The 20,839-nt window shown below is 43.5% G+C and overlaps 1 protein-coding gene across 5 annotated transcripts in view; it reads left to right on the top strand.

The window, feature by feature from the left end:
• The window catches only part of abcc5 (ATP-binding cassette, sub-family C (CFTR/MRP), member 5), a 142,824-nt gene that overhangs the window by 70,886 nt on the left and 51,099 nt on the right, over positions 1–20,839 (top strand). For all 5 annotated transcript variants that reach the window (XM_070883412.1, XM_070883410.1, XM_070883413.1 and 2 more), the window contains exons 16-19: positions 2,820–2,963; positions 6,643–6,742; positions 11,106–11,290; positions 13,325–13,471. In XM_070883412.1, the coding sequence (XP_070739513.1) occupies positions 2,820–2,963; positions 6,643–6,742; positions 11,106–11,290; positions 13,325–13,471 (576 nt within the window). The remainder of the gene's footprint in view (positions 1–2,819; positions 2,964–6,642; positions 6,743–11,105; positions 11,291–13,324; positions 13,472–20,839) is intronic.

Raw genomic sequence — 20,839 nt, 5'->3', positions numbered from 1 at the left:
ATTTCCCAATCTCTCACTATTTAAAAATTACTCTGCATTTCTATTTTTCCGACCAAAGTGGATAACTTCACATTTCTCCACATTATATTCCATTTGCCATGTTATTGCCCACTCACTTAACCTGACTATATCCCCTTGAAGCCTCTTTGCATCCCCCTCACAACTTACATACCCACCGAGCTTAATATCGTCAGCAAACTTGGATATGTTGCTTTTGGTCCCCTCATCCAAATCATTGATTTAGATTGTGAATAGCTGGGGCCCAAGCACCGATCCTTGCGGCACCCCACTAGTTACAGCATGCCAACCCGAAAATGACCCTGTTATTCTTACTCTGTTTTCTGTCCGTTAACCAATCCTCAATCCATGCTAGTATATTGCCCCCATTCCCATAAGCCCTAATTTTGTTTAATAACCTGTTGTGTGGCACCTTATCAAATGCTTTCTGAAAATCCAAATACACCACATCCACTGGTCTGCTAGTTACAACCTCAAAAAAAACTCTTAACAGATTTGTCAAACGTGATTTCTCTTTCATAAATCCGTGTTGATTCTGCCCAATTCTTTTCTAAGTGCCCTGTTACCATGTCCTTAATAACAGATTCTAGCATTTTCCCTACTGATGTCAGGCTAACTGGTCTGTAGTTCCCCATTTTCTCTCTCCTTCCTTTCTTAAATACCGGGATTACATTTGCTACCTTCCAATTCGAAGGGAACTGTTCTAGAATCTATGGAATTTTGGAAGATGACAACCAATGCATCTGCTATCCCTCTCTTTCAAAACACCTAGGATGTAGGCCATCAGGTCCAGGGAATTTATTGGCTTTCAGTCCCATTAATTTCTCCAGTACTACTTTTTTTTACTCATACTAATTTCTTTCAGTTCCTCATTCTCGCTAGACCCTTGGTTCTCCACTATTTCCAGGAGGTTTTTTGGGTCTTCTTCCGTGAAGACAGACACAAAGTATTTATTTAATTTCTCTGCCATTTCCTTATTCCCCATTATAATTTCTCCTGCCTCAAACTGTAGGGGACCCACATTTACTTTTGCTAATCTTTTCCTTTTTATATACCTATAGAAGCTTTTACAGAAGCTATTTTTATGTCTCTCGCTAGTTTACTCTCATTCTATTTTCTCAATCAATTTCTTGGTTCTCCTTTGCTGAATTCTAAAATCCTCCCAATCCTCAGGCTTACTGCTTTTTTTGGCAACATTATAAGCCTCTTCCTTTGATCTAATTCTATCTTTAACTTCTCTTGTTAGCCACAGTTGGACCACTTTTCCTGTGGCTTAAAGGAATGTATGTTTGTTGTACATTATCTATTAAGTCTTTAAATGCTATCCATTGCTTGTCAACCATCATACCTTTTAATGCAGTTTCCCAGTCCGTAGTGTTGGTAGGCCTGTGCTGTAATTTATATTTGGCCATAACCAATAAAATAAAATTGGAACAAAATGGTGGATGTCGTTTGGTGCTATTAAACTGCACTTGCCCACCAATAAACTGCTACCAATGCTCAATTTAGGTTCCGCCAGGACCAATCGGTTCCAGACCTCATTACATCCTTGGTCCAAACATAGATAAAAGAGCTGAATGCCAAAGATGAGGTGAGAATGACTGCCCTTGACATCAAGGCAGCATTTGACCGAGTGTGTCATCAGGAGCCTTAGTAAAATTGGAGTCAATGGGAATCGGGGAATACCTAGCACAAAGGGAGATGGTTGTGTTTGTTGGAGGCCAATCATCTCAACCCCAGGACATCACTGCAGGTCTTCCTCAGGGCAATGTCCTGAGCCCAACCATCTTCAGCTGCTTTATCAATGACATTCCTTCCATCACAAGGTCCGCTGTAGGGATGTTCCCTGATGATTGCAAAGTGTTCAGTTCCATTTGCAACTCCTCATAATGAAGCAGTTCATGCCTGCAAGCAGCAAGACTCGGACAACATTCAGGCTTGGGCTGATAAGCGGCAAGTAACAAATGGCGGGCAATGACGGTCTCCAACAAGAGAGAGCCTAGCCACCTCCCCATGATATTCAACAGGATTACGATTGCCAAATCTCCCACCATCAATATCCGGGGGGTCACTATTGACCAGAAACTTAACTGGGCCAGCCACATAAATCCTGCGGCTACAAGAGCAGATCAGAGGCTGGATATTCTGCGATGAGTGACTCGCCTCCTGACTCCTCAAAGCCTTTCCATCATCTACAAGGCATAAGTCAGAGGTGTGATGGCATACTCTCCACTTGTCTGGATGAGTGCAGCTCCCAACAACACTCAAGAAGCTTGACACCATCCAGGACAAACCGCCATCCATCATCTTAAACATTCACTCCCTCTACCACCGGCGACCATTACTGCAGTATGTACCATCTACAAGATGCACTGCAGCAACTCGCCAAGGCTTCTTCAACAGCACCTCCCAAACCCATGACCTCTACCATCGAGAAGGACAAGGGCAGCAGACACATGGGAACACCACCATGTTCCCCTGCAAGTCATACACCATCCTGATTTGGAAGTATGTCGCCGTTCCTTCATCGTTGCTGGGTCGAAATCCTGGAACTCCCTAACAGCACTGTGGGAGTACCTTCACCACAGACTGCAGCGGTTCAAGAAGGCAGCTCACCACAACCTTCTCCAGGGCAATTAGGGATGGGCAATAAATATTGGCCTTGCCAGTGACACCCATATCCCATAAATGAATGAATGAATTTAAAAAAAAATTCTTGCAAACCTGTGGTTGTTCAAAATCTTAAGTGTGTGAGATATAAAGATGCATAAAATAATTAATTCTCTGTCTAACTTGAGCAGTATCTGGTGGACTGTGATGAGGTGCTGTTAATGAAGGATGGCTGTATAACTGAGAGAGGGTCTCATGAAGAGTTAATGATCTTGAATGGTGATTATGCAGCAATGTTCAACAATCTACAGCTGGGAGACACTCCACATGTTGAGGTAATGTTATTTATATATATATATATATATATATGTATGTATAAAGTAAAAAAAGCACCCACTGAAGTGCAATCTATGTACACAACCTTTGCATTTTCATCTATTATTTGTTAAAAATGGTGAGTGGTCTGAAATTCCACGATACTATGCTACTAGATGGTGCTATGATCTTAAATGTACATGGCTAATTTGAGTATAATGGGGCAGCACATAACGTTACAATGTATCCCGTTCAGGAAACAAATTACGGTCCTGGAGCTATGTGTGAGCGAAAAGAATAAAGTTTCAAAACAGCAAAATGATTGATCAAACATTTAAAATGAAAATTAGGAAACATATTTTGGCAGTTTAAAGTATGTCATCAGTCAACAAGAATGTATTCGCATAGAAGAATTTATGGAGGTGAAAGGAAACATCAACATGGAAACCAACATGTAAACAAGACTGGGTGTTTGAAGGAAAATAAGGCAACATTTGGAACATTCGTTTGCAAAATCATCAGGCGAACAAATCTACCTTCCATATTGATGAAGCACAGTGAAAAAAATTAGGTGAAGCAATCGTGAAAGTTCAAAATAAACCCCTCCTGCCCAAGAAAAATATATTCCCCTGCCCCCAAATGAGCAGGGATCACGTACACCTACAATGACCAGAGCTTGTAGGAAACATAGAAACATAGACAGAGATCTTCCCCCTCAATCAGCAGGAACTCTCTTCCACCCACCCCCATCCCATTGGGCTCAAACCGAAAACAACCCATGCATCTTGCAGTTCCTCACCCAGAAGTAACTCTTTCCTGCTGTACAAATTCTGTTATTTAAACTACCGTATTAACCTTTTTCTATCCATGTCTCGTAACAATGTCAAGATCAGGAAGTGCTTTGGGACTGCTATACTAATCAGACATAAAGGTGCAAGTCTATGAGTCCTCTCATCTGTCCTCTGCACAACTTGGTATACTGCTGTTTGTGTAAAAGTTGAATCAGAAAGATATTAGATGACTTACACTAGATACAGTTTTCTTTCTTTGAAATAATTTCATCTTCTACATGCAAACATTCCTCTCAGCCCACCTTTGTTTCTTTTACCTATTTAGTTTGAGTTGGACCTTCAACATGAATGGTTCAGTGCTCTTAGGTGTAGAATTTACCAATATCTCGCAAAGATTCCAGGTACCTTTCCCCTACAGAGGAGAAGAATCCCTTTCTGGGCTTTTAAAATGAGTTTAAAGGGGCAGACGAAGCCTGCGGGAAATAAAAGGGGATGCATTCATGGAGGACCCCCCCCAGTGTTTGGACTCATAGGAAAGGGAATTCAAAATGGACCTAAATTACAGAAGCTTGAGATCCCCTAAACATCTATGGGAAGGAGCATATCAATTTTAAGATTCTACAACATTTTGGCTGCGAAAAAGAGTTACCAAATACAGGAGGTGGGGCCAAATTCGTGTATTAAGGATCCCAGACTGTCTGGGGGAACTATTCACCCCCTAAGAGATAATCGAATTACCCAATCAAGCACAATGGAAATCATGGTCAGAAAAACTGGACAATCCTAAAACAATGCAAAACCAGTGATAGCACATTCTCACACCCTAATCGAGTTACTGCTGACAAAGGAGACATTTAAAAATCAATGGACAGACAGTTTAAACAGAGCCCAAGAGATTTGATGGGAGATAACAGAGCTTTTTTTGGGGGGATATATCTACCAGTTTTACAAGGAAAGTCCAGCAAGGAGCAGCACGCCGACTAGCAGAACAAGGAAAACTAGCAGAACACAGACTGTAACTCGCACAGACTTGAACACAGACAGAAACAAGCAGCTGGAGCTGGGGAGTGAAGAAATGGAGTAGTGAAGGAAACTACAAGAAATCGTCAAGGACCGACCCTGCACGAGGCGCACGAAATGGAAGGTTATCAGCAACCAAATTGACAACCACTCTACAATCTACTTCTGAACGACCCAACGGGGGAGAAATTACCAAAAAGGACTAACTAAAACTATTCCTAACCAAAGAAAGTGGGTATTTACCCCATACATCCAAAACGCAACTTACCGCATCAGCGGACGCACCCCAACTGAAGACTACGCAGTCCGAAGTCCTCTCCTCCGTCCGGGGTACGGCTCGCCTAAAAGGCCAAGTGCAGCGAACCCCGAAACCGCGATTCACTGGCAACTGTCTAAAGGGATTGGTGAGCATAGCCCCTGAACCCTCAGAGCTATAACTTAGTTAGTTAGGGGAATTGGGAGGGGGGAGGCTGGGATAACTTGTGTAAATGTATCTGCATTCTCCTCTTTACCCCATTTGGAGTTTAAGCTGTATTCTTTTCCCCACAGGCTGTAATTTGACATTTTATTCAATGTGTTGTACCCTTCAGTGTGTATTGGTTTGTGTGTGTTATTAAAGGTGTGCCTTTTTACTTCTTTTTAAACACAATAAAGCCATACCTGCTTCCTACCTTGAAACCGATTGTCTGTCACAGTCCCTTCATAATCCCAGTGTCTAGAACCAAGGGTGTGGGAGCGATTCGGAACCGCTCATATAAGGTCAGAAGGGAAAGCTGACCCCCTGCAAACCACCCCTTACATAGGGTCTCATTTATCAGCTTCTCCAGTCATAGTAAGGATATAGCCCAAGAAAGAGGCTGCTGTACACACCAGATTGGAGATCAACTGACCAGATAGGGTGCAAATTTCTTAAAGGGACATTGTCAATGGTTTTTACATCCCCACCACTATTGGAAATTTACGACTGCAGTATATCCTATTTATTTGTAGAGGCTGAGCTTTTTTTTAAAAAAAATGAGGAAACCGTAGGTAATGTTTCCCCTTTTATTGAATTTAGTATGAGGATTAATGACAAACTTTGTAAACATGATTAGATGAGAAGCACTACATAATCGCCTGAGGAAGAGAGTGTTTGAAGACCAGAACCACAAACCCGGCACCAAGCTCATGGTCTACAGAGCAGTGGTAATACCCGCCCTCCTATATGGCTCGGAGACATGGACTATGTACAGCAGGCACCTCAAAACACTGGAGGTACCACCAACGTTGCCTCTGCAAGATCCTGTAAATTAATTGGCAGGATAAGCGCATCAACATTGGTGTTCTCACTCAGGCCAGCATCGAAGCATTGACCACGCTCGTTCAGCTCCGCTGGACAGGTCACATGCCTGACACGAGACTCCCAAAACAAGCGCATTACTTGGAGGTCCGACACGGCAAGGGAGTCCCAGGTGGGCAGAGGAAACACTTCAAGGACACCCTCAAAGCCTCCTTGATAAAGTGCAACAGCCCCATCGACACCTGGGAATCCCTGTCCCAAGACTGCCCAAAGTGGTGGAAAAGCATCTGGGAACACCAAGTCTCTTCACCAAGAACAAGCTGAAGCCAAGCATCGACAGCGGAAGGAGCGTGTGGCAACCCTGGCACCCCACCCACCCATTCCTTCAACCACCGTCTGCCCCACCTGTGACCGAGACTGTAGGTCCCGCTCTTCAGTCACCTGAGAACTAATTTTTAGTGTGGAAGCAAGTCATCCTCGACTCTGAGGGACTGCCTATGATGATGACATAATCGCGTATGTGTGTAAAATATTTACAAAGGTATGTAAAGAGAGCCTTAGTTTGTCTCCATTCTGCACTCTAATGTCACATCTTTGGTTATTTTTCAGGTAAACAACAAAAACAATACTAACAGTTCCTTAAAGAAACCTCAAGAAAAAGGCCAGACTGGATCTGTGAAGAAGGAAAAAAACACAAACAAGGCAGCAGGTGACTTCATAACAGCAACATGAATACCGGTAATGTAGAAATGTAGCAAAACATCACGAGGCGCTTCACAGAAATATAATCCAAAAAAAAGGATGGCAAGCCAAGAAAGGAGATCACAGCAGGGTGGCCAAAAGCTTGGTGAGAGGTGGGTCTTGAGCAGAGTCTTAAAGGAGGAAAGTAGGCAGACAGCAGGATTGAATCAGTGGTAAGGTATGGTCTTCAACTGCAAAATGATTTTAATATGCTAGTAACAGCAAAATGACCGACTTCTCAAATCCCAAGGGAACTTACAAACCCAGTTTGTGGAGCCATTTCAGTTGATGTGGATCTTCAGAGTCTAGGCCTAGAGTCATACTGCGAAAGATGTAATAAATAATCCATGCATTTAAAAAGTACCTTAAGTCAAAATATCTTAAGGATTTCACAAAGTGAAATACTTTTGGAATGCAATGACAGTTATGTAGGTAAACATAACACATTCCATAGCAGTACTGGCTCTCAAATAAGATAAGTGGCCAGTTGGTCTATTGGTCGAGGTATGTTGGCCGGGACACCTGGGGAATTTTCTGCTTTTCCTCACATACTGGCGAGGGATTTTTAACGCCCACCTGGAGCAAGCGGATTGAGTCAAATTGAATCATCTTCATCCCACATATTCACAATCTGCAGACATAAGCCCAGGTTGTCAATGGAAATATTTGCAAACTAAGTTCTTTTAAAATCTTGTATTGTTGTGGATATTGTCCATGGGACCTCCTTTATACTCCTATGCTGACAGAGAAGAGTTGCAAAGGCCAATTTATATGCCTCTTCCTTGGATTTAACACTTTCTTAATTTCCCTTGTTAGCCACGGTTGAACCACCTTCCCTGTTTTAATTTTATTCCAGACAGGGATGCACAAATGTAACACCACTTTTTTAAAAAGGAGGGAGAGAGAAAACGGGTAATTATCGACCGGTTAGCCTGACATCAGTAGTGGGGAAACTGTTGGAATCAATTATTAAAGATGAAATAGCAGTGCATTTGGAAAGCAGTGACAGGATTGGTCCAAGTCAGCATGGATTTATGAAAGGGAAATCATGCTTGACAAATCTTCTAGAATTTTTTGAGGATGTAGTTAGTAGAGTGGACAAGGGAGAACCAGTGGATGTGATGTATTTGGACTTTCAAAAGGCTTTTGACAAGGTCCCACACAAAAGATTGGTGTGCAGAATCAAAGCACGTGGTATTGGGAGTAATGTACTGACGTGGATAGAGAACTGGTTGGCAGACACGAAGCAGAGAGTCGGGATAATCGGGTCCTTTTCAGAATGGCAGGCAGTGACTAGTGGGGTGCCGCAGGGCTCCGTGCTGGGACCCCAGCTCTTTATAATACACATTAATGATTTAGATGAAGGAATTGAGTGTAATATCTCCAAGTTTGCAGATGACACTAAGCTGGGTGGTGGTGTGAGCTGTGAGGAGGACGCTAAGAGGCTGCAGGGTGACTTGGACAGGTTAGGTGAGTGGGAAAATGCATGGCCGATGTATTATAATGTGGATAAATGTGAGGTTATCCACTTTGGTGGCAAAAACATGAAGGCAGAATATTATCTGAATGGTGACAGATTAGGAAAAGGGGAGGTGCAACGAGACCTGGATGTCATGGTACATCAGTCATTGAAAGTTGGCATGCAGGTACAGCAGGCGGTGAGGAAGGCAAATGGCATGTTGGCCTTCATAGCTTGGGCATTTGAGTATCAGAGCAGGGAGATCTTAATGCAGTTGTGCTGGGCGTTGGTAAGGTCTCACCTGGAATATTGCGTTCAGTTTTGGTCTCCTAATCTGAGGAAGGATATTCTTGCTATTGAGGGAGTGCAACGAAGGTTCACCAGACTGATTCCCAGGATGGCAGGACTGACATATGAGGAGAGACTGGATCGACTGGGCCTGTATTCACTGGAGTTTAGAAGGATGAGAGGGGATCTCATAGAAGCATATAAAATTCTGACGGGACTAGACAGGTTAGATGCAGGAAGAATGTTCCTGATGTTGGGGAAGTCCAGAACCAGGGGACACAGTGTAAGGATAAGGGGTAAGCCATTTAGGACTGAGATGGGGAAAAACTTCTTCACTCAGAATTGTTAACCTGTGGAATTCCTTGCTGCAGAGAGTTGTTGATGCCAGTTCATTGGATATATTGAAGAGGGAGTTAGATATGGCCCTTATGGCTAAAGGGATCAAGGAGTATGGAGAGAAAGCAGGAAAGAAGTACTGAGGTGAATGATCAACCATGATCTTATTGAATGGTGGTACAGGCTCCAAGGGTCAAATGGCCTACTGCACCTATTTTATGTGTTTCCAAGCTTTAGGATTGTCGAGAATTACTCAAAATTTATTCTTGGAATCCTTGTACTTAACGGTTTAAGGATGTTGGTGATTTCTTTGAACACTTTCAGCTTGTGTTCACAGGCAACGGTGGTTTCCATAAGTGGACAGTTTCTCCTATGAACCAAGATTTGCGCCTTCATATATGCTATGTCTTGAAATTACGTGACCAGACTAGGTGGTGGTTGACTCATATCACAATAAAAGGGTCACCAGAGAAAATCATGTGATGTTCTGCCTTCTCATAAAGGTGATAAATACTACACAGGTCAGACTGATACGTATAGGTTAAACTAGTAATCTGCTTTCTCTGTAAATAGAAGCACTAAACCCAGCAACTTATTTAAAGCTCATTACTTAAAACAATGAAGATTAAATCAGTTCACAAGGGGTGAAATATCCTTTTTCGGAATACTTCTTGCATTATTTGATAAACAACAAGATTTTTGGATGAACCTGCATTTCATAGACCTTCATGATATGAAGTTGTATGTGAGTGATGCAAATATCCAGTCATGTAGTTCAGTCTTTAGATAGTTAATATTGGAATATTTGCTGTCTTGGTGCCAGCATCTTTCTTGAATTGGTCAGTAATTTGTAGCGGGTCCAGGAATTGAATTGAAAACCCTGTTATTGGATTTCGGTTTAGTAGTTAAATCTCGTGTGTGCATGTGCTCTTCCTTGACTTTGGAAGGCAGCAGAATGGACACTTTACTAAACTTGTAAACTAGGTTATAAAATGGTAAATTTATCACTGGACAAGTAACCAGAAGCAGCAATACACATTTACAGTAGTTACAAGTTCATGGATTATCAAATTTCACAAGGTGATTTGTTGCTGATCGTGCTCTCTTTGGGCGAGAGTTTCCTATCAGCCCGCCAGTGCCCAATTGCCGCCCAAAAGACCGCTAAGGTTGGAAAGATTATTGCCAGTGAAAACAATTTCCCCCCCCCCCCCCCCACCCAACCACCAAAAAAATAAAAATATCCGCCGAGCAAAAAACATGGGCGTTGCACCCTCATTCTGGGCGAAAAAGTGCAATTTAGGGTTGATTGGACGGTTCCTAAACAAAATGAACAAATAAATTAAAAAATCAATAAAAGTTTTACCTCGAGGCTGCGGGTTGGGCCTAGCAACAGAAAAACAATAAAAATAATTTTTCAAAAAACATCACCTAAAAATAAAATCAAAAAAACATTCCCAAGACACTTTTAAACTAAATAACCACAATAGATTTTAAAAATAATTAGTTAAAAAACCAATTATTAACCTTTTTCTTGAAGAGCTACTCACCTACTGCCCAGCTCCGCTGATCCTCGTGGCCGTTTTTTTTCATACTCGCTTACGGATCACCGCTGACCCAAATATTGCGCCAAGGCGATCTCAGGACGGTGCACACTGGTGGTCCGCTCCTCAGCGGTATCTCAACCACCGGCGTAACTCGGGTAGGGAATTTTCCGTTTACCTGATTAGCACCCACAATGGCCAAGACCTGCCAGAAACCAAACGGTAAGCCATAGGAAATTCTAGCCCTCTGTGTCTGTCTTTATTTTATCTATCTCATGGCTTCAGGTGCATTACCCAATTTTAAGACAGACTGAGAAATAAGTTTTTTTTTAATGACCAAAATAAAGGAAATTTAAATATGTATTTCAAACTATGTATCATGATAGACATTAAGAATTAAGTTGATACCATAGTTAGACATGCTTCATTTTTGTCACAGCAGTATCATGTAAATGATTCCGTCCTAATTTATTCTATTAGATTATTTGTGATTTAAAATATGAAGTATTGCATATGCAGTGAAGGATATGTAGGAATGCACAACATTTTTAAAGCTGTTTTGGTGATTTAAATTTCTTGTCTCCTTGATCAGCAATAATTTCACACAAAATATATATTGTGTTGCGTAAAGCTATTTTTGATTTATTTTTAAGCTAAGAATATGTTGGTACTATATTTAATGTGTTTTTTTTTCATTCTGTTTGTAGATCAGCTCGTACAATCAGAGGATAAAGGGAAAGGTTCTGTACCATGGTCTGTGTACGGAGTATACATCCAGGCAGCAGGAGGCCCTCTTGCATTTTTCCTTGTGATGATACTTTTTGTCCTGAATGTAGGAAGTATTGCCTTTAACAACTGGTGGCTCAGTTACTGGATCAAAGTGGGCAGTGGGGTAAGAATTCGGACTGCATTATCGTAAAGAAAATAAAAATGATAAAAACAAAAATTAAATTAAATTGACATTGATGACACTAAACTCATTTTGAGTAACTTCAACACTACAGCTTTAAAATTAAATAATTTTTATGCATTAACATTTTTCAGTTAGCTTTTCTTCGTGGTAAATTCTCTATTCAGTCAACCTCCACATGCAAATCAATAGCCTATCCGAATTGGAAAAAAAACAACTTAATTATTGTCTCTCCAGAACCTTGTACAGGGAGCCTTGCCCTTGTCCCTATTGCTTGTAAGGTCTCAACTGGATACTATATCTTCCTTTTTTTCCTATTGTCAGCAGCAGTTTATTCTGTTGCTAACATAATGGGAAAAGTTTTCACTGCTTGGTTCTTCAATAGTTAAATTGAATGAACAGATTTAATGACTCTACCTCACCAACTTGTTGAAATGGTTTTGAGATGGAATCTAGTTAATTAATTTTATTGTTGACGAGACTTTTCAGTGACTCATCAATAAATTTCAATCTTTGTTAATGAATGCTCCTTCTTTGTGTGTACTTTTGAAAGTTTCTATGGAATCTGCTTCCAACACTCTTTCAGGTAGTGCATTCCAGTTCTTAACAGCCCTTTGTGAAAAGAATTCTCCTCATTTCGCCGAATTTTCTCTTTCGTTCTCTTACCAATTATTTTAAATCTGTGATGTCTGGTTACTGGCCCACTTGTCACAGGAAACAGTTTCTCCCTACTTGCTCGATGAAAGCCCCTCATAATTTTGAATACCTCCTGTTAGGTCTCTGCTTAACCTCCTCTGCTCTAAGGAGAACAATCCCAGCTTCACTAATCTCTCCACATAACTGAAGTCCCTTATCTGTGATATCATCCTGGTGCACCTCCTCTGTACCCTTTCTAAGGCCTTGACATCCTTCCTAAACTGTGGTGCACAGAATTGTACACCGTACTCCAGCTGAGCATAACCAGTCATTTGTAAAGGTTTAGCACAACTGCCTTGTTTTTGTATTCAATGCAAAAGTCACGTCTTCCATAAGGTTTATTAATTGCCTTATCAACTTGCTCTGCCACCTTCAAAGATTTGTAATATGTGTCACCAGGTCCCTCTGCTCTTTCACCCCCCCCCCCCTCAAAATATTACAATTTAGATCATACTGCGCCTCCATGATGTTCCTCCCAAAGTGCATCACTTCACACTTATCAGCATTAAATTGCATCTGCCATTTCACCAGTCAGTCTATGTCGTCCTGAAGTCTGCTACTATCCTGCTGCTATTTACTGCGTTGCTAAGTTGTGTATCATCTGCAAACATTGAAACTGTACTGCCTATACCAAAGTCCAGGTCATTTATATACAACAAGAAAAGCAATGGTCCCAATACCGATCTCTGGAGGACCCCTTTGCTTGCTTCTCTCCAGTCAGAAAGACATCCGTTCACCACTCTTCTCAGCCTCCTGTTCCCATAGCCAATTACGTACCCAAGTTATTACCGTTCCTTTGACACCACTTATTTTTGGAATAAGTCTGTTATGTGGTACTTTATCACATCCTTTTTGAAAGTCCATATATACTCCATCTACTGCACTATCAACCCTCTCTCTTACTTCATCAAAGAATCAGTCAGGTTAGTCAGACACAATTTGCCTTTAATAAACCTGTGCTGGCTGTCCCTTATTAACCCATACCACTGATATTTTGTTCTCCATCATCCCTCAAAGTTACATAACTGTTAATTGTATAGTATGTTTTGAACAGCGTTATCTTGCAGGAAAAGAGCTATAGAATGATCTATGAATGGATTGCTGTATGACGTTCAGACTATCTATCCATGATCAATTTGTGCATGGAAACAGCCACTTGTTTTAAAGTGAGGCAAGATGGTGCGGTCGCCAAATGGTATATGCATCGCCATGGTGTATTATTTTTGTATAAATTATGGAGGAGTTCACTCTAGCAAGAAACTACTGTACTATTCTTGAAACATTTTCAAAATGTTGATGATTGTTTGCACTTTCTTCCAGAATATGACTGTGACTTTGGAGAATGAAACTTATGTGAGTCAGAGCATGAAGGACAATCCACATATGCATTACTATGCAGGGATCTATGCACTGTCTATGACAGCAATGCTGATTCTAAAGGCAGTCCGTGGCATTGTATTTGTTAAGGTATAGTAATATGAATTTACAACTTTTAAGGAGAAGTACAACACACTCTAATTTTATAGAAGAAAATTTTTCACAAGATTTTTGATCAATTTTTAATAAACTTTTGGCTTCAAGAACTTTTAGTTGGGTCCTCGATGCATCCAAGAGCACTTATATAGTCAACAGTGAGGTTGTCTCTGCATTAAGGTTGCTCTGCTGTTTGAAAACTGCAACATAGAATGATAGAAATTTACAATACAGGAGGCGACTGACAAAGCCATCCAGCCTAACCCCACTTTCCAGCTTTGGCCCATAGCCTTGTAGGTTACGGCACTTCAAGTGCATATCCGAGTACTTTTTAAATGCTATGAGGGTTTCTGCCTCTACCACCCTTTCAGGCAGTGAGTTCCAGATCCTCACCACCCTCTGGGTGAAAAAGATTCTCCTCAAATCCCCTCTAAACCTCCTACCAATTCATTTAAATCTATGCCCTCTGGTTATTGACCCCTCTGCTAAGGGAAATAGGTCCTTCCTACCCACTTGATCTAGGCCCCTCAATTTTATACACCTCAATTAGGTCTCCCCTCAGTCTCCTCTGTTCCAAAGAAAATAACCTCTTGGTTAAGCACCGAGCTAATGTAACCAACAAGTTTGTTGGTAGTCAACCTTGGTCTGTCCCCCTACTCCTCTGGCACGTTGTTCTCCTTTTGAGCATTTCCCCCTTTTCCACCCTTCTCGCGCCTTATTTACAATTCTCATTCTCTACCACGCACCCAAGTACCATAAAAATTTTATCACCGAGATATCTTCACCTCTTTCCTCCCTCGGCCTCTGCACTTCTCATCCTTGGTGATTTTAATCTCCATCTCAATTCATCATGCTCTCTCTCCTCTGAGTTCACTATCCTCCTATCCTCCCTTAATCTCTCCGTCCATGTAAACTCCCCAACCCATATTCACGACAACCCCCTTAACCTTGCCATCTCTCGTGGTCTCACTACTACCATCATGTCAATCGCAGATAAGGCCATCTCTGACCACTTCCTTGTATCACTTTCCACCCACATCACTCCTTCCCCCAACCCAACTTCCTCTGTGTCCCCCCTGGAAAAAATTCTCTCCCAGTTCTCTTACAACTGCACTTATGAAATCACAACTGTCCAGCCTTTGTCCCTCCATTCACCACATTTCTGCAGCTACCAATCTGCTCAGTCACACCCTGACCGCCACCTTTGATGCCCAAGTCCCTATTAAAATCATCTCTCTCTCTCTCGCGCGCGCTTGCATGCACGCACGCATGCTGGCCATTCTCAGTACAGTCCTCATCTTTCATTCCTTAAGTCCAAAGGACGCAGACTTGAACGGATATGGTGGACAACTGGTTTAGCCATTCAACGCCAGATCTGGCTGGACCACATGAAGCACTATCGGGTCCTACTCTTGTCTGTGAAAACTGCTCACTATTCCAGGATCATTCAGGAATGCAAAGCTAACCCCCGGCTTCTATTCTCTACTGCTAACGGTCTTCTTAGACTCTCCTCCCCTGTCTCCTCCACCCTCCCCTACAATAACAAGTACAAGGAGCTCATAGACATCTTTGTCTATAAGATTGATACCATCCAATCAGCTGCCTCTGCCATTTCTGTTCCTTCCCCTAGCCCACTGGGCCAAACTTCCTCCAAGGTTCCTGCACTAACCTTGAACACACCTTTCTCCAGTTTCTCTCCGATCTCCCTTCATTCGCTTTCCATGCTCATCTTATCCATGAGACCCACTTCCTGCTCCCTCGACCCTATTCCCACTAAACTGCTGACCATCCAATTTCCTTTTCTGGCTCCCTTGTTGGCTGACCTTGTTAACGGTTCTCTCAAGTATTGTCCCCCTCTCTTCAAATCTGCCTATATAATCCCTCTCCTCAAAACAAACAACCCCAGACCCCCTCCATCCTTGCAAACTACTGCCTCATCTCCAACCTCCCTTTCCTTTCCATTCCAAAGTCCCCAAACATGCTGTCGCGTTCAAAATCCGTGCCCATCTTTCCCGGAACACCATGTTTGAATCCCTCCAATCTGGTTTCCGCCACTGCCATAGTACCGAAACGGTTCTCATCAAATTCACAAATAGCATCCTATGAGACAGTGACAAAGGTAAACAATCCCTCCTCGTCCTTCTCAACCTGTCTGCAGCTTTGACACAGTTGACCACTCCATCGTCCTCCAGCGCTTCTCCACTGTCATCTTGCTGGGTGAGACTGCATTCATGTGGTTCCATTCTTGTCTATCAAAATAGTAGCCAGAAAATCACTTGCAATGGCTTCTCTTCCCGCTCCTGCATCAGTACCCCAAGGATCTATCCTTGGCCCCCTCCTATTTCTCATCTACATACTGCCCCTTGGCAACATCATCCGAAAACAGTGCGACAGTTTTCACGTGTACGCTGACGACATCCAGCTCTACCTCACCACCACTTCTCTCAATCACTCCACGGTCTCAAAATTGTCAGACTGCTTGTCTGACATCCAGTACTGGATGAGCAGAAATGTTCTCCCAATTAGGTATTGGGAAGACCGAAGCCATTGTCTTCGGCCCCAGCCACAAACCCCTAGCCACCAACTCCATCCCTCTTCCTAGCATCTGTCTGAAGCTAAACCAGACTATTCGCAACCTTGGTGTCCTATTTGACCCTACAATGAGCATCCGACCACATCCGCGGCATTACTAAGACCACCTATTTTCCACCTCCGTAACATTGCCTGTCTCCGTCCCTGTTTCTGTTCATCTGCTGCTGAAACGCTTATTCATGCCTTTGTCACCTCTCGACTTGACTATTCCAATGCACTCCTGGCTGGCCTCCCACATTCCACCTTTCATCAACGTGAGGTCATCCAAAACTCGGCTTCCCATGTCCTAACTCGCACCAAGTCCCATTGACCCATCACCCCTGTGCTCGCTGGCCTACATTGGCTCCTAGTTAAGCAATGCCTCAATTTAAAAATTCTCATTGTTGTTTTCAAATCCCTCCATTGCGACAGTCCTCCCTATCTCTGTAATCTCCTCCAGCCCCACAACCCTTTGAGATATCTGCACTCCTCTAATTCTGCCCTAGAGCATCCCTGATTATAATTGCACAACCATTGCTGGCCATGCCTTCAGCCGTCTAGGGCCTAAGTTCTGGAATTCCCTCCCTAAACCTCTCTGCCTCTCTTTCCTCCTTTCAGATACTCCTCAAAACCTACCTCTTTCATGGCTTGAAGTTACCTAATAGTGAATCCTTTTGTAACAGCAGGCAATCAACAGCACAATTGTTCATGCAAATGAATCATTTTGTGTGTGTTTTTTTTTTCCATCATTTTTTCTGATTCTCAGTCATACAGAATATTTGAAAGGAGACCATGTTATTGATTCTGTTAACCCTGCATTCATCTCAAGTTGTGCTTCAGAGTCCTTTTGTTCAATTATGCCCTACTGGGACTAACTTCTCTTTGACCAGATTGTTCATTTAAAGCTATCAACTACGGTTTGATCGCCTCGCTACTGAGAAATAGCAGTTCTTGGCTCTCGTGATTGTCTCCTGAGTAATGGAAAACTAAATGACTTCCAGCAAACTCCATAAGTGGGATATATATCTTGAGTGGAAGAGATCTAGTGCTTCAAATATTTCAGTTAATTGTCAAAGATTTTTTTTTCTTCAATACTTTCATTCTCTGGTTGGCAACCAGTGGGGTGCTGCAGGGATCAGTGCTGGGATCCCAATTATGTACAATCTATATTAACGACTTGTAAGAAGGGACGGAGTGTAAAATAGCCAAGTTTGCTGACGATACAAAGATGGGAGGAAAAGCAATGTGTGAGGAGGACACACAAAATCTGCAAAAGGACATAGACAGGCTAAGTGAGTGGGCAAAAATTTGGCAGATGGAGTATAATGTTGGAAAGTGTGAGGTCATGCACTTTGGTAGAAAAAAATCAAAGAACAAGTTATTATTTAAATGGAGAAAGATTGCAAAATGCCGCAGTTCAGCAGGATCTGGGGGTACTTATACATGAAATACACAAGGATAGTGTTGTGTATCTGTAAAGCATACACTCCCATGTTCCGCCACCAGGGAGCGCATCCCTTCGGAGCACTGTATATAAGCCGGCTCCTAAGGCTGTTCCTCACTCTGGAGTGTCTTAGTATAGACTGAGGTTACTGTTACTTTAACCTCCCTGTGTGCAGCCTCATCTGTGTTAGGAACACAATAACTGGCAACGATAATACGAATCCAACGCAAAGATGCAGCAAACTGTGGGCATCTTGGAGAAGTTCTTGGACGGTGAGGACTGGGAAGCCTATGTCGAACGGCTAGACCAGTACTTTGTAGCCAACGAGCTGGACGGAGAAGGAAGCGCTGCAAAAAGAAGAACGGTCCTCCTCACAGTTTGCGGGGCACCGACCTACAGCCTCATGAAGAATCTTCTGGCTCTGGTGAAACCCACAGATAAGTCGTATGAGGAGCTGTGTACATTGGTTCGGGAGCATCTTAACCCGAGGGAGAACGTGCTGATGGTGATGTATCCGTTCTACATGAGCCAGTGATCTGAAGGTCAGGAAGTGGCGAGCTACGTTGCCAAGCTAAGGCAACTTGTAGGACAATGTGAGTTTGATTGCTACCTGGAGCAAATGCTCAGAGACTTTTTTTGTATTGGCATTGGCCACGAGACCATCCGACGAAAACTTTTGACTGAAGAGACACTGACCCTCAGTAAGGCCATTGCGATAGCACAGGCGTTTATGTCCACCAGTGACAACACCAAACAAATCTTTCAGCGCACAAGTGCTAGCAATGTTCATAAATTAACTGGAACTGTGTTTGTGAGCAGAAATGTACAGGGCAGAACCCACGAGTCTGCAACTGCCAGCAGCTTCAGGTGACCCAGATGACTCGAGTCCGCAACAAAGAATGAATGCAAGGCAATTCACAACTTGTGGAGGCTTCCATTCAGCCTATTCATGCAGCTTCAAAGGGTATGTTTGCATGTACTGTGGAACAATGGGGCACCGCCAACGAGCTTGCAAATGAGCTGCAAGCTCTGCAAAACCTGCAAACCACCACGTGGCAGAGGAAGATCTGTCCATGGTGGACCAAAGCAATTTCGAGCCTTGGAGAGGAGGCAGATGCTGAAGTTTTCGACGAAATGTCCACCTATAATGCTAAACGTAAAATTGAATGGCTTACCCGTAGCCATGGAACTGGACACTGGTGCTAGCCAATCCATCATGAGTAAAATGATGTTTGAGAGACTGTGGTGCAAAAAGGCATTCAGACCAGCCCTGAGGCCCATCCACACGAAACTGAGAACGTACACCAAAGAGCTTATCACTGTCCTGGGCAGCGTCATGGTCAAGGTCACGTACGAGGGCACGGTGCACGAACTGTCACTCTGGATTGTCCCGGGTGATGGCCCCACACTGCTTGGAAGGAGCTGGCTGGGCAAAATCTGTTGGAACTGGGATGACATGTCAATGAGGCCTCATGTACCCAGGTTCTTAACAAATTTCCTTCCCTTTTTGAGCCAGGCATTGGAAACTCTTGCGGGGCGAAGGTGCGGATCCACTTGGTCCCAGAGGCACGACCCATTCACCACAAGGCGCGAGCGGTACCTCACATGATGAGGGAGAGAGTGGAAATCCAGCTGGACAGGCTGCAACATGAGGGCATCATCTCCCCACTGGAATTCAGCGAGTGGGCCAGCCCGATTGTTCCAGTACTCAAAAGTGATGTCACAGTCAGGATTCGCAGCGATTATAAAGTAACTATTAATCGTTTCTCGCTACAGGACCAATAGCCGCTAACTAAGGCAGACGACCTATTTGCGACGCTGGCAGGAGGCAAGACGTTCACCAAACTCGGCTTGACTTCGGCTTAAATGACGCAGGAGCTGGAGGAGTCTTCGAAGGGCCTCACCTGCATCAACACGCACAAGGGACTGTTCATCGATAACAGATGCCCGTTTGGAATTCGGTCGGCTGCAGCGATCTTCCAGAGAAACATGGGGACCACACACGATGGACTTTCAGGACGACATATTGGTCACGGGTTGGGACACCGCCGAGCACCTACAAAACCTGGAGGAGGTCGTCCAGCGACTGGATCGCATAGGGCTGCGGCTGAAGAGGTCGAAATGCGTCTTCATGGCAACAGAAGTGGAGTTTTTGGGGAGAAAGATCGCGGCGGACGGCATTCGACCCACAGTCGCCAAGACAGAGGCTATCAGAAACACACCCAGGCCACAGAACGTCACTGAGCTACGGTCGTTCCTGGGACTCCTCAACCATTTTGGTAACTTCCTACCGGGGTTCAGCACCCTTTTCGATCCCCTACGTGTGTTATTGCGCAAAGGTGAGAACTGGGTATGGGGAAAAAAAACAAGTAATTGCTTTTGAGAAAGCGAGAAACATTTTATGCTCCAACAAGCTGCTTGTATTGTATAACCCGTGTAAAAGACTTGTGCTAGCATGTGACATGTCGTCGTATGGAGTCGGGTGTTTATTACAATAAGCTAATGTTGTGGGAAAGTTGCAACCTGTCGCCTATGCTTCCAGGAGTTTGTCTAAGGCCGAGAGGCCCTACAGCATGATTGAGAAAGAGGTATTCGCGTGTGTGTTCGGGGTAAAGAAAATGGATCAGTACCTGTTTGGCTTCAATTTTGAGCTGGAAACCGATCAGAAGCCCCTCACATCCCTGTTCGCTGAAAACAAAGGGACAAATACTAATGCCTCATCCCACATACAAAGGTGGGCACTCACGCTATCAGCGTATAACTATACCATCCGCCACAGGCCAGGCACCGAGAACTGTGCGGATGCTCTCAGTCGGCTACCATTGCCCACAACGGGGGTGGAAATGGCGCAGCCTGCAAACTTGTTGATGGTGGCGCAGCCTGCAGACTTGTTGATGGTCATGGAAGCATTTGAAAATGATAAAACACCTGTCAGATTAGGACTTGGACCAGCCAAGATCCTATGCTGTCCCTAGTAAAAAAAAAACTGTGTATTGCATGGGAGCTGGACCAGCATCCCAGTTGAAATGCAAGAGCTAATCAAGCCATTCCAGTGGTGAAAGGACGAGCTGTCCATTCAGGCAGAGACTGCCTCTTGTGGGGTAACCGTGTAGTGCTACCCAAAAAGGGCAGGGAGACGTTCATCTCGGATCTCCATAGCACACACCCGGGTATATTAATGATCAAAGCGATAGCCAGGTCCCACAACACACGTGGGACCTGGCTATCGCTTTGGCCCGGTATCGCTTTGGCCCGGTATCGACTCTGACTTAGAGTCCTGTGTACGGCAATGCAGCATATGAGCTCAGTTGAGCAACGCACACAGAGAGGCACCACTAAGTTTGTGG

The sequence above is a fragment of the Pristiophorus japonicus genome, chromosome 6 (genome assembly GCF_044704955.1).
Source record: "Pristiophorus japonicus isolate sPriJap1 chromosome 6, sPriJap1.hap1, whole genome shotgun sequence".
Taxonomy (NCBI): Eukaryota; Metazoa; Chordata; class Chondrichthyes; family Pristiophoridae; genus Pristiophorus; species Pristiophorus japonicus.
This window is presented reverse-complemented; position numbering and strand designations above follow the sequence as displayed.